This window comes from Grampus griseus (assembly GCF_964374135.1).
Source record: "Grampus griseus genome assembly, chromosome: 9".
Classification (NCBI taxonomy): domain Eukaryota; kingdom Metazoa; phylum Chordata; class Mammalia; order Artiodactyla; family Delphinidae; genus Grampus; species Grampus griseus.
Window position 1 is genome coordinate 14,925,790 of NC_139003.1, and position 14,293 is coordinate 14,940,082.

The 14,293-nt window shown below is 43.2% G+C and overlaps 1 protein-coding gene across 1 annotated transcript in view; it reads left to right on the top strand.

The window, feature by feature from the left end:
• Positions 1–14,293, top strand: part of SVOPL (SVOP like) — a gene marked incomplete at its 3' end in the record, with an annotated part of 74,369 nt that overhangs the window by 23,498 nt on the left and 36,578 nt on the right. The window contains 7 exon segments of the mRNA XM_082661632.1: positions 2,269–2,420; positions 2,423–2,467; positions 3,139–3,250; positions 3,939–4,020; positions 5,920–5,925; positions 5,927–5,966; positions 5,969–6,009. Of these exon segments, the coding sequence (XP_082517758.1) occupies positions 2,269–2,420; positions 2,423–2,467; positions 3,139–3,250; positions 3,939–4,020; positions 5,920–5,925; positions 5,927–5,966; positions 5,969–6,009 (478 nt within the window).

Here is a 14,293-nt window from a genome sequence, read left to right on the forward strand (position 1 = left end):
AATACCATTGATGAACCCTGATTTACTCATTGCTCAGATCTGACAATCACTGATATCTACCCATATTTACTTCAGCTGTTTTTTTCTGTTCCGAAGTATTTTCAGGCAGGCCCTAGACTTCATGCCATTTCATCCCCAGATACTTCATTAAGAGTCTCAACTGCTTGAGGACATTTTCTTAGATGATTCCAATCCTAAAATCACACCAGCGAGGTTAACAATCATCACTTTAACATCATCCACTATGCAGATCACATGTGATTTTCCTTGATTGTCCCCATCTGTCTTTTACACGTGACCTGTGTCTTTTACAACCATTTATAAAAATGAGAGGCATGAGGGGGGCTTCTGGGAGGCTGATATTCTTTTTCTTTTTTTTGGCCACACAGCTTGTGGGATCTTAGTTCCCTGGCCCAGGATCGAACCCGGGCCCTCGGTATTGAAAACGCAGGGTCTTAACCACTGGACTGCCAGCGAATTCTCCTGATATCTTTTTCTTGACTTCGATATAGGAACTTTTCTGTATGTTATGTTTATATCTCAATAAAAATATCTATTAAAGAATAGAACAAAAGATAGTAAGAAAACATCAAGCAAAAGCAAAAACCTTCCATAGCTTCATGGCGTCCGAAAGGCAGAATTCTAAAGATGATGCCCAAGAGTTCCAACACCTGGGGATTCAATCAAACACTAATTTGGATGTAGATGTGAAGGGACTGTAGATGTAATTAAGGTTATGAGCCTTAAAATAGGGAGAGTATCCTGAATTAGGCAGGTGAGCTCAATATTATTGCTTGAGTCTTTAAAAGTAGAGAAATTGCTCCAGCTGGAATCAGAGATGCAGCAGAAGTGAAAGCGCGAGGTGAGGTCGAAGGAGCGCTTCAGTGCTTGAAAAGGACGCGACCTGCTGTTGCTGGCTTCACAGACAAGGAATGAAGGAAGCCTGCAGGAGCTGAAAACCACTGGTCAACAGCCAGCAAGGAAATGGACACGAGTCCTACACCCCGTGCAGCTGGATTCTGCCAACCGTCTGGGTGAGCTTGATGCTTCCCCAGAAAGTGGAGCAGCCCTGCCTGTACCGTCATTTCTGCCACGTGAGACTCCGCGCAGAGAAGTCAGCCAGAGCTGCTGAACTGCTGACCTCCAGAACTGTGAGATACTCACTGTGCTGAAGCGCTAAGTTTGTGCTAACTTGTGGCAGCAGCTGCAGAAAACAAACTGTTGCGGAGTCTAAGCTCCTCCTGCTTGCCACATGGCAGGCCAAGAAGAGACAGTGTGTTGGGGCGAGTAATATCGACTTTATTCGGAAAGCCAGCAGACGGAGAAGATGGTGGACTAAACTCTTTTTTGCGGTACGCTGGCCTCTCACTGTTGCGGCCTCTCCCGTTGCGGAGCACAGGCTCCAGACGCGCAGGCCCAGCCGCCATGGCTCACGGGCCCAGCCGCTCCGCGGCATGTGGGATCCTCCCGGACCGGGGCACGAACCCGTGTCCCCTGCATCGGCAGGCGGACTCCCAACCACTGCGCCACCAGGGAAGCCCTGGACTAAACTCTTAGAGAACCATCTTAACTTGGAAGAGAATTCAGGCTGCTTTTATGCTAAGGGAAAAGGGGAAGTCGGAGGGTTCAGGATTAAAGGTGGGCTGCAGACTTCCTGGAGCCACCTGGCCTTCAAGGGAAGCATAACATTTCTCTGTTCTGCTTGCTCACAAGGCTGCATCACGAGGCTGCTGCAAAACTTCGAGTCGTGAGCAGTTATTTTTACTTTACCGCACTTATCTCTGCTTATTTGCTAGCTGAAAACGAACTTATCTACAAGTAGTAGCCATAACGAACCCAGGACCACCTGGGATGGGAACTTGCTTCAGGGAACTTAATGAGCTGTTTGGGCACAAGCCACGTTTCTCTAATATTTAACTCTTTATGGTCGGGCTACAGTACATAAGCTGTAGAATGAGGGAGACAGTTTCAACGCAGTGTTAGTTCTGTTCTGCCTCTTACAAAACTTCTTCCTGGCCTGAGGGGTCCTCCCCCATCTAGTTCCATCCTGTTTTTTCTTGCAAATGCATTTCCCACCGTACAGCCTCCGCTGAAGGGCACCCCCTAGTATCCCCTTGAAACGTGTCCCCACTTTCCACTCCCCTCCCCTCCCTACACTGTGCCTTCCACCTGAGAAGCTCTCCCCACTTCTCCCCACCTCTCACGGTGCTACCCCTCCTTCAGGCCTGGTGACAGCCTTTCCTAATGTCCATCTTTTCTTGCTTCCAGGCTGGGCATCTCTTTCGCCTACGACGGGGTCATGCTGGCCAGTGCAGAGCTGCCGGAGCGGGACCTGGCCTGTGGCTCGCGGTCGGAGTCTGAGGCGGTGGTGCCCGTAGGGGTCTCAGAGGAGAGCCAGAGCCCCTGCCGCTGCCAGGTGTTTCCGACTACCAGACCATGATTATCAGCACTATTGGCGAAACTGCTCGTAAGTATCTCTCTATTGGGTGGCTTTCTGTTTTGGGTGGGGGACGTGCAACTCAGAGTCTCAGAGGAGAGAAGAGTGACCTGTCATCCACTTGACTGCTGCCTGGTAGAAATGGACGAGTCCCCAAATCATGCTGAGGTGTCTGCAGTGCGGATCCGTGTGGGGAGAAGTCTGGAGGAGTGGAGCTTTGAATTAGCGCATGTATCAGTTCTAACGTGCATTCCCCTACATCGTAACGTCTCTGAAACTGGGATGTGTCTCACAATGGCATGTTAGATTTCAGTTGGAAGCACTGTTTCTGCTTTAATAGACATAAAGTAATGGTACTTAAAAATCAATGGCACCTTGAGTTTGAAAAAGAGTATAAAACATTTAAAATATAGGTCTAGCAAGTTGGCGGTTTACAATAGACCTGCGTGCTGTAATAAGCATCCTGGGTGTAAAATGTCCTCCATATACTCCAGTGCTTGTCGTTCTTGGATCCCCGTGGGAAAAGCATATTGAAGGAGTCATGAAGTCGATGACAGTGTGACTGGGTCTTGGCTGGAATACGCATGACGTTTGGATTAAGTTGCTTCTTTCCGAAATGAGAGGGAGGAATCCAGGCCATTGTTAATACATGCCATTTGCTTTCAAGGTTCTGAAAATTGCCTTTGTCATTTTTTTCCTAGTGAATCCTTTAACTATCCTGGGCCTTAATTTCCTGGGAAGACGGCTGAGCCCTTCTATTACCGTGGGATGCACAGCTTTGTTCGTCCTTCTCCTCAATATTTGCACTTCAAGGTATTTGCTTTCTGTTTGCTTTAAAGCAATCTAGTTTTGTGCAGTGGTTTTAAAATGAGGTCTCCTGACCCATGGCCTTCAGTGGAGGTTAGGGGCAAGTCCCTTTCACCAAGAGAGTAGAGTACAGGCTGCTTGTTTGACTAGAACGATCAAACAAGCCCCTGGTACCTGCCCCTCCCCTCTTCTCCTGAGCAGGTCCATCTTCAGCGCTCACAGGACATGGGTACCAGCGTGGGAGTATTCAGTTCACTTGCCGAGATATTTAGGATCTTTATGCAAAGCTTCCTGGAGAATGGAGGCCGACCTGCACCGTTGTCAAGATAGGGATGTAGACAGCATGCCTGTGGTGGGAAAATTCATTGCGCTCTGAGTTGGTGACCCTAGAGTGGGCCTCATTTATAATATATATGACTTATTCTGCAAACTGTCTGTACCATTTTCCAAGGGTGGTGGCAGAGGTGTGCTCATCTTGGGGGGCTGGGCTGGAATGGCACACTCTGGGGGGACAGGATTGAAGGATTGAGTCCGGCTTTTGCTCTCAGACCCCACAGTCAGGCCAGCTGAGGAGCAGCCCCTCCCTCGGGACCTGGTCTTCAGGGATGTGTGTTGGCGTCTGTAATGTCCTGGGATCGGGGCCCCGGAAGGCCCTCCGTGTCGCCTGTGGTAACGTCTCGCTCTGGTTCCCTAGTGCCGGCCTCATCGGCTTCCTCTTCATGCTGAGGGCTTTGGTGGCGTCCAACTTCAACACCATCTATATTTACACCGCTGAGGTTAGTTTTGGGGAAGGGGTTGGTTCCATCGAGGTGTGTGAGGTGAGCTACTTGGAGCAGGTGTTTGTCTATAGATCACGCATCCCTGGCTTCTGTTGACTTTTGATGATTTTCTAAAAACATCCTATTAAAATGACACCAGAAGATATGATGTGGCCTTTCTCCTACCCCATGGGGTCTAGTGAAAGCCAGTCTCTGAGAAGAAAGATAGGACCTTCTCCCTTTCTCACTAAACTGCATCCATGTAAAAAACAACTCTTGCCCTCATCCCATGCTTCCCGAAGAAATAGGGGTAGGGCCCGGTACCTGCATGTTGCTGATAAAATGTAAAACACCCTATTTCTCCCTTTTAAAATTAGAAAGTATTTTTCACCTTTATTCTTTTGAAAGATCACATCTCACTCTGTCTGTTGTTTGTTGTAGGTAGCTTAAATTCGAATATAATAGTAATTTATTCTTAATTTATTGAATTACTATATCTACTTAATACATTACTTCTGAGGAGCTTCTCAGAAACCACCACTTTAAAGATCAAATATTCCTAGAAATAAGCAATATCTGAGTAGGAAACTTAGTATTTTAACTGGTTTTGCCTTTCGTTGAGCCAGAGAAAGTGGTGCTATAGGGACTGCTATAGCTGCATTCATCTTCATCTTGGGAAACATAGAAGTCTGTTTAGAATACAGATGACATATCAAAACCACAGAGAAAAAGATTCTTTTCCCCTCACATAGATAAAAATAGGAAATTAGGACACATTTGACATATATGTAGTATTTCATTTAGTTCCATTAACAATCTTCTAAAATTATTGTGAATTTGTGAACTTAAAAGTCTATGTGTATCGTGGTGTGCCTCTAAAATTATATTTGAAATATTCAATTTAACATATTTTGGGATGTGTTCATTTAAAGGGTCATTCCTAAGTATTTTTTCCCTGATACTTATTGCTTAAAAAAAAAAAAGATGTGTACCTGAAGTTGCTTGTCTTCTGTTATTTCATCTCCTAGAATTGTCAAAAATAATTGATATTCGAGCAAAGATCTGTATGTATCTGAATCCATTGTTTTCAATAGCCACTAGCCTCATTTTCTAGAAAAAGAAAAAGTCTCTGTGAAAAGGCACTCCACCCCCAGACATTCTTATAAATATAGCAGTGCCCCCCAGGGCAGGAAAGCGTCTTGTTTTTTGCATTTGACAGATGGTGGCTAACACGATGTGGCCAAGTAAAGAGGCCACGTGCTTTGCTTCAGTGAATTGATGAAAACTGATCAGTATTTATAGCGTTAAGAGAAAAATTTCTAAAATTAAAAGAAGCATTCTTTCATATAGTCTCCCTGAAAGCTTCTTTATTAAGTACTATTTGCTTATTTATTAAGAACTCTGAATCAGTGAAGTACAGATTAATGAGGTTTTACTATAAATGCAAGAACGTAGACTGCGCCGTAAGATCTTACAACACAAACATGGTGAATGGTGTAGCGTGTGCGTGGCACTCTCGTCAGTTCCTTTCACTGTATCTGTATTAAAGGTTTGGTTGGATTGTTATTACTTGGGGAGTATTTTCTGTCCGTTCAGTGGAACCACCTTTATATGTTTATAGCTCTAAAGTGGAAACCTGTCTGACTGCAAGTACCTTTCTAAAATTACGTTTGGAATATTAAACACCTATTTTGGAATTTGCTCACTTAAAGGATAATGTCTAAGTGTTTATTTTCTGATATTGTTAAAATACAAACTTGTGTACCTGAGAAAATGAACATCTTCTATATCCTGTATATCCATATAGAATATTTGGCCTTTGATATATACCGAAGCCTGACCTGTGGAGGGAAGGGCGGAGGACTTGGGAGAGAGGGGTTTCAGCTAACTGATGCTTTCTACGCTTCTCCACTCCAGGTCTACCCCCACCACGATGCGCGCCTTGGGGATGGGGACCGGCGGCTCCCGTGTCGCATTGGTGCAATGGTGACGCCATTTATGTCCCAGGTACAGCCCAGGGGTCTCTGTAGGGAGGATATGTCTAAGGGAGGTGGGGAAAGAGGGACCTGGCTCCCTTCAGGTTAAGGGTTTAACCAAGGATTTGTTTACTTGAGTTTCCTTGAGGTGTTGTTTTCCCATTGTCTGGTTAATTTGGCTGGGAAAAGAGGCTAAATTGATGCTTCCAGTCTTCCAGTCAATAGCATGTATTGCATTGCATGCAGGGTTTAGATTTTGCTGGACATTGTTGGGGGGAGGATGCAAAAGACATGGATGACACAAGGAGCTGGGGCAGCTGAACGACAGTGAGCTCCAACCCTGACACTGTCAAGGGTGCAATCGAAAAACAGCCCAGAAGTGCAGGGAGGCTGCACCAGGGTGCAAGGATGTGGCCCTGGGCAGGTTAAGTCCAGCATTTGGACGAACCAGGCACAGGCTGGGAGAAAATCCAGGGGTGATCTGGACCATTGGATGCGCCCTGTTTCAGGAGAGAAACAGAGGCGGATATGGTGCCCCACATGGTCATGGTTCCTCAGAGGGTCAAACAGCTTGCCCCTCTGCCCTGATCTTTCTCTTTTGGCCACGAGAAATGGAAATCCCCCTGAGCTGGCTGCAGCCAAAGACATGAGTGAGGCTGGGCCCTGGGTGGGCCTGATCCAGGCAGTGAGGGCTGTCAGGGACCCAGGCTCTGTCCTCCTCACATCTATCTGGGGCCCAGGGTCACTGAGCATTCAGGCTGTACTCCCTCAAGACCAGTGTGCTATGCTTGTCCACGGACATGGCCGCCCCGCAAATCCCAAACATCTGTCCTTAGTTCCAGGCACCGGAAGACACCAAAGTACTCTCTGCATCCCAGAAGGATGCTCTCTCTGGCATCTCACTGGTCAGGCCTGGTCAGTTGTTCATAGTTGAGCTAAATCAGTTGTGGCCAAGAGTCAGGCTTATGGACGAATGCAACCTGGGAGGGGCAGTCTTCAGAGAAAGGGGGTTGACATGGGCTAAACAGACTGTAACGTGTATTTCTTATAATTTAATGGGATTTTGCTACCACCCTTATTAAAACTATTTGGGGAATATTTTGCCTACTTAATTAAAAATGAGGGCAGTTTTGGTCTTGCAGTTGTGCTTTTCACAGTTCTTTTGCACTTATTATTTCAGCATGTTCAGAAAAGAACATAATGGTGAAAGGCAGCAGTAAAATATTGATCCTATTTCTGGATGGTCACGAGGTAGCGTTTATTCTCCAAGCTTTAATTAGGAAGAGTCTCTTGGTTCTCAACCACTTGGAACATTTTCTCTGGGTATTTGTGGGCATTTATCTTTGAGGCCACCCTGCTTTCGGTGACTTTGTGGACCAGGAAATATCTCAACTAGGACCAGGTCTCCTGGGGCAGAGGGCTTTGTTCTGCTTAGCATCCTTCTCGGGGAGTTCTCAACTCTTCAGTGATGTCACCCAACTTTCTATGCCCCCCTCATCTGTAAAATGAAGATAAACGATAACACCCACTACGTAGGTTTCTTCTCAGTATTACATGAGATTAATACATACAAAGCACTGAGCCCAGCATTTGACACGTAGGAAGCCCTCATGAGTGTTAGCTAATAACCATAACGGTGACCAACAGCATCAAGGCCAAATGGTAAATATTCAAATAAGAGTATTTCTGTTACTGAGAAATATTTAAGCCCAGTTGAGTGATTTCAATCACTATGCAATTGGAATGTTTTGCTTTCCTCACCAGGTTTAGGATGGGAAGTTAGAATCTGGGAAGCTTTGTGTTTGCTCGTACAATATTTGCCTGGGTTTGGAGTGGGGCCGGCTGCTCCAGGTAGACAGGAGAGCTTGGTGACACTCTCGTGAGCTCATCAGTCAGTGTACCCTTGGACGCGGTTCTCAAGCTTCAGTGCATATCAGAGTTACTAGGGTAACTTGATACCGTGAAGATTCCTGGACTTCACCCAGAGATTCTGATTCTGTATATGGGACCATCACCCACAGTTTTAGCAGGAATCCAGAGTGAATCTGATGCTATTGGTCTGGGGACCAATGAGAGGTGTGGCCATCAGCAAGGAAATTGACTTTACTTTCACTTAATGCTTCTTCCTCCTCTCCCTTCCCACTCCACTTCCCTTTCTCCTCCTTTCTTTTGTCCTTCATTTAGGAACTTATTTTGGTGACTCATTCGACAGGTTGTTTTCAGGGTAATTCTCTACAAGCTGCCTCTTTCACAGTTTGGCAGTTAGAATGCCAGTAAGGACTCCATAAGCTACAATCTATATTTGATAGAGTAGAAGCAAGAATTTATAAGGGAATTCCTCACTTCCACTGCAGGGGCCGGGGGTTTGATCCCTGCATGCCGCGAGGCACGGCCAAAAAAAAAAAAAAAAAAGAATTTATCCCAGTTCAACATTCAACCAGTATTTATTGCACGCTTACTCTGTGCCTGACATTGTTCTCTTTATTTATAGCAGTAAATAAGCCAGGCCAGGGTCCAGTGGTGTGCTGCAACTGGCCTGCACTGGCTTGTGAAAACTGATTGTTAAATTTTCAGGAAATTACTTTGCAAGCTAGTTGATGTCACGTTGTAGCTTGAAATTAGCACGGTGGTGGTTTTTACCCCATGGCCACAGGCAAATGCTACCATCAGGACTGTTTCTGGAAAGGCTGTTAAACATTTCGCAGCACACCACCACAAGATTCCTGCTCTCAAGAGGCTTACTTTCAAGTTGGGTGCTTTACAAATATGCACAAAATTAAGATGATTCAAATTAATTATTTGCGTATCTTAATTATTTGCATATCTGTAAAGCACTCAACTTGAAAGTATGTTGGGAGGCGCAACGATATTGAGTGAAAGGGATGACAGGCCTTCCCCCCTCCCTTTTGGCTCAAAATTCCTTTACTGAAAGATAAATTGAATTAAAATCCATACATTCCATGAGGGACAGGCCTTTTTAAAAGACAAGGCTTCATATAGCCAATATTTTAGAGCAACTATAAATGGAGAGGAGCCTTTAAAAATTGTGAATCACTGTATTGTACACCTGTCTGTAACTTATGTAATAAAGTACATCAACTGTACTTCAATTTAAAAAAATTATAAAAAGAGGCAAGGCGTCTCTGGGTAGGTGACTTCGGAGTTGAGACCTGAAGTATAAGAAGCTGACAACTTGTAAAGGGTAACAGCATTTCAGGTGGGATGACATCTGGTGCAAAGTCCTGGGGATGGGAAGAGCTTGGTGTGTTCTCGGAATAGAAGATAGCTGTGATGAGCAGAGTGCAGAGAAGTACAGGGAGAGAGTGTGCCTTGCAGGCATACTTTGGATTTTTTTTTCTTAGGAGGAGTGGGAAGTAATTGAAGGGTTTTAAGCAGTGCCAATATCAGTTTTGCAATTTACAAAGAGCACTGTGGTTGCTGAAGAGTGAACTGGCAGGGGATTGGGAGAGGGCAAGGGGGGAACAAGCTTATCATAAGACTCTAATTTCACATCGCCATATGCTCAAATGAAAAGGGAGATTTCAGAATTCTGGAAAACCATTTCTCTTGTAGAGGGAAATACCACATAAAAAATTTTAATTTCTGCCCAGGAAAAAAAAAATACTAGACAAGGATGAAAGAAAAACCTTTACTTTTCAAGGGTTTCAAAAAACCCTAATTGAATTGTCACAGCTGAACAATGATTTTGTTGTCCTGTTGAATGCCTGACCTTCCTCAGAAGCATGGAAACAATGAATCAACGCATAAGATGATACACAGAACTTCACCAGTTAATGGGAATAAAAAATCTATCCATTTCATAGTTTCATTAGTGATTTCTAGTAAGCAGTAAACTTACTGAGAAACTATGTTGTCCAAGATAAAGTCAGACACTAGTTAAAGTGGTAGGGACAGATTTTGATTAGTAATTATTGCAGTAGGGAAAAAGAGTCCAGTGTGAACTGAATTCAACTTTGATTTGTACAGAGGTGACTGGGCTTTTTAAAGGGAGATAGAGGGAATAGGACAAGGAAGGTCTCAATAGAGAAAGGGAAGTGAAAATCAGCAAAAAGTGGTAAGAGGGGTTGGTCCACGTGAAACCCAGACAGGAGCCCTATCTCCAGGTATCGATCGGCACAAACAGTAAATTTTTTGGAAGCCTTGAGTATGTTCAGGTAGGCACTTTTAAGAGAACTAGGGTCCTCCGAGGGGTATGGCTTTGAGCCGTTAGAAACTGTTAGTCTTTGTTCAAATCTTTATATACCAAGATTGAGGCTTAGCTGAGAAGCAGCTTAGAAAAGCCTGGCTAGGGTTTGGTCAAGGAGAAAGTTTTTCTCAATGCCAAGTGTGGTTCGTAAAAACATTTGTGTTTATTGTATTTTCAGTGATTTAAGAGATTTCCAAAGGCAATTTTGACCGCGTGATTTTTTCTTCTTCCACACTGAAAACACAAAAATTAAAAACTTAGAAATAATATTTTACTACCCTAATATTTTACTGGAGGTAACAAATATAAATATTTTAATGAAGCCCTTGTAATATATCTAAGCATATGTGCGTATAAATATGCATGTACATTTTACTCAAATATGATCATAGTTATATACTTTTTATTTTTTTAATAGATTTAAAATACTTTATTGGAATTCAATTGTTAGCATGATATTTATGGTAACATTATTCATAGGGTGATTCTTTCCACTTTAATGAGATCTATTTTTATTTTTATTAATTTTTAAATTTTACTGAAGTATAGTTGATTTACAATGTTGTGTTAGTTTCAGGTGTACAGCAAAGTGATTCAGTTATACATATACTCATTCTTTTCCAGATTCTTTTCCCATATAGGTTGTTATAGAATCCTGAGTAGATTTCCCTGTGCTATACAGTAGGTCCTTATTGGTTATCTATTTTATATATAGTAGTGTGTTTATGTTAATCCCAAGCTCCTAATTTATCCCTTCCCCGTTTCCCCTTTGGTAACCATAAGTTTGTTTTCAAAATCTGTGAGTCTGTTTTGTAAATAACTTCATTTGTATCATTTTTAAAAATTAGATTCCACATATGAGTAATATCATATGATGTTTGTCATTCTCTGTCTGACTTCCTTCACTTAGTATGATAATCGCTAGGTGCATCCATGTTGCTGCAAATGGCATTATTTCATTCTCTTTTATGGCTGAGTAATATTCCATTGTATATATGTACCACATCTTCTTTATCCATTCCTCTGCCTGTGCACATTTAGGTTGCTTTTATGTCTTGGCTATTGTAAAAAGTGCTGCAATGGACATTGGGGTGCAAGTATCTTTTCTTTTTTAAAAAAATTAATTAATTGATTTTTGGCTGAGTTGTGTCTTTGTTGCTGCGCGCGGGCTTTCTCCAGTTGCAGCGAGTGGGGGCTACTCTTCGTTGCAGTGGCGGGCTTCTCATTGTGGTGGCTTCTCTTGTGGCAGAGCATGAGCTCTAGGTGTCCAGGCTTCAGTAGTTGTGGCTCGTGGGCTCTAGAGCGTAGGCTCAGTAGTTGTGGCGCACAGGCTTAGTTGCTCTGTGGCATGTGGGATCTTCCCGGGCCAGGGCTCAAACCCGTGTCCCCTGCATTGGCAGGCGGATTCTTAACCACTGTGCCACCAGGGAAGCCCCAGGGGTGCATGTATCTTTTTGAATTATGGTTTTATCTGGATACATACCCAGGAGTGGGATTGCTGGATCACATGGTAGTTCTGTTTTTCATTTTTAATGAACCTCCATACTGTTCTCCATAGTGGTTATACCAATTTATTTATTTTTATTTTTTTAATTGAAGTATAGTTGATTTACAGTGTTGTGTTAATTACTGCTGTACAGCAAGTGACTCAGTTATACATATGTATACATTCTTTTCCATATTCTTTGCCATTATGGTTTATCACAGGATATTGAATATAGTTCCCTGTGCTATACAGTAGGACCTCATTGTTTATCCATTCTATATATACAAGTTTGTAGCTGCTAATCCCAAACTCCCAATCCATCCCTCTCCCACCCCCTCCTTCTAGGCAACCACCAGTCTGTTCTCTATGTCCCTGATTCTGTTTCTGTTTCATAGATAGGTTCATTTGTGTCATATTTTAGATTCCACATATAAGTGATATCATACGATATTTGTCTTTCTCTTTCTGACTTACTTCACTTAGTATGATAATCTCTAGTTGCATCCATGTTGCTGCAAATGGCATTACTTCATTCTTTTTTATGGCTGAGTAATATTCCGTTGTATATATGTACCACATCTTCTTTATCCATTCATCTGTTGATGGTCATTTAAGTTGTTTCCATGTCTTGCCTATTGTGAACAGTGCTGCTATGAACATAGGGGTGAATGTATCTTTTTGAATTATAGTTTTGCCTTGATATATGCTTGGGAGTGAGATTGCTAGATTATATGGTAATTCTATTTTTAGTTTATTGAGGAACCTCCATACTGTTTTCCACAGTGGCTGCACCAATTTACATTCCCACCAACAGTGCAGGAGTGTTCGCTTTTTCTCCACACCTCCTCGATCATTTATTGTTTGTAGACTTTTTGATGATGGCCATTCTGACCAGTATGAGGTGATGCCTCATTGTAGTTTTGATTTGCATTTTTCTAATAATTAGTGATGTTGAGCATCTTTTCATGTGCTTTTTGGCCATCTGGCCGTCGTCTTTTTTTTTTTTTTTTTTTTTTTTTTTTTGCGGTACGCGGGCCTCTCACTGTTGTGGCCTCTCCCGTTGCGGAGCACAGGCTCCGGATGCGCAGGCTCAGCGGCCATGGCTCACGGGCCCAGCCGCTCCGCGGCATGTGGGATCTTCCCGGACCGGGGCACGATCCCGCGTCCCCTGCATCGGCAGGTGGACTCTCAATCACTGCACCACCAGGGAAGCCCCTGGCTGTCTTCTTTGGAGAAATTTCTATTTAAATCTTCTGCCTGGGACTTCCCTGGTGGTCCAGTGGTTAGGACTCTGCATTTCCAGCACGGGGGACACGGGTTCAATCCCTGGTTGGGGAACTAAGATCCTGTGTGCAGCGCAGTGCGGCACCTCCACCCCCACTAGATCTGCTGCCCATTTTTCGATTGGGTTGTTTGTTTTCTTGACGTAGAGCTGCATGAGCTATTTGTATGTTTTGGAGATTAATCCCTTGTTGGTTGCTTTGTTGGCACATTATTTTCTCCCATTCTGTGGGTTGTCTTTTTGTTTATGGTTTCCTTTGCTGTGCAAAAGCTTTTAAGTTTAATTAGGTCCCATTTGTTTATTTTTGTTTTTATTTCATTACTTTAGGAGGTGGATCAAAAAAGTTATTGCTGCGATTTATGTCAGAGTGTTCTGCCTATGTTTTCATCTAAGAGGTTTATAGTGTCCGCCCTTACATTTAGGTCTTTGATCCATTTTGAGTCTATTTTTGCATATGGTGTTAGAGAATGTTCTTTTTCTTTTTTAAATTATTTATTTATTTTAACATCTTTATTGGAGTATAATTGCTTTACAATGGTGTGTTAGTTTCTGCTTTATAACAAAGTGAATCAGCTATACATATATCCCCATATCTCTTCCCTCTTGCATCTCCTACCTCCTTTTCAAATTTAAAAAAAATTTTAATTTTTGGCTGCATTGGGTCTTCATTGCCCTGTGAGCTTTCTCTAGTTGTGGCGAAGGGGGGCTACTCTTCATTGTGAGCAAGGGCTCTAGGTGCATGGGCTTCAGTAGTTGTGGCTCAAGGGCTCTAGACTCAGGCTTAGTAGTTGTGGTGCATGGGCTTAGTTGCTCTGCCTCATGTGGGATCTTTCCAGACCAGGGCTCGAACCCATATCCCCTGCATTGGCAGGCAGATTCTCAACCACTGTGCCACCAGGGAAGTCCCATTAGAGAATGTTCTAATTTCATTCTTTTACATGTAGCTGTCCAGTTTTCCCAGCACCACTTATTGAAGAGACTGTCTTTTCTCCATTGTATATTCTTGCCTCCTTTGTCATAGATTAATTGACCATAGGTGCATGGGTTTATTACTGGGCTTTCTATCCTGTTCCACTGATTTATATTTCTGTTTTTGTGCCACTACCATACTTTTTTGATGACTGTCGCTTTGTAGTATAGTCTGAAGTCAGGAAGCCTGATTCCTCCAGCTCTGTTTTTCTTTCTCAAGATTGCTTTGGCTGTTTGGGATCTTTTGTGTTGCCATACAAATTTACAATTCCTTTGTTCTTGTTCTGTGAAAAATGCCGTTGGTAATTTGATAGGGATTGCATTGAATCTGTAGTTTGCCTTAGGTAGTATAGCCATTTGACAATATTAAT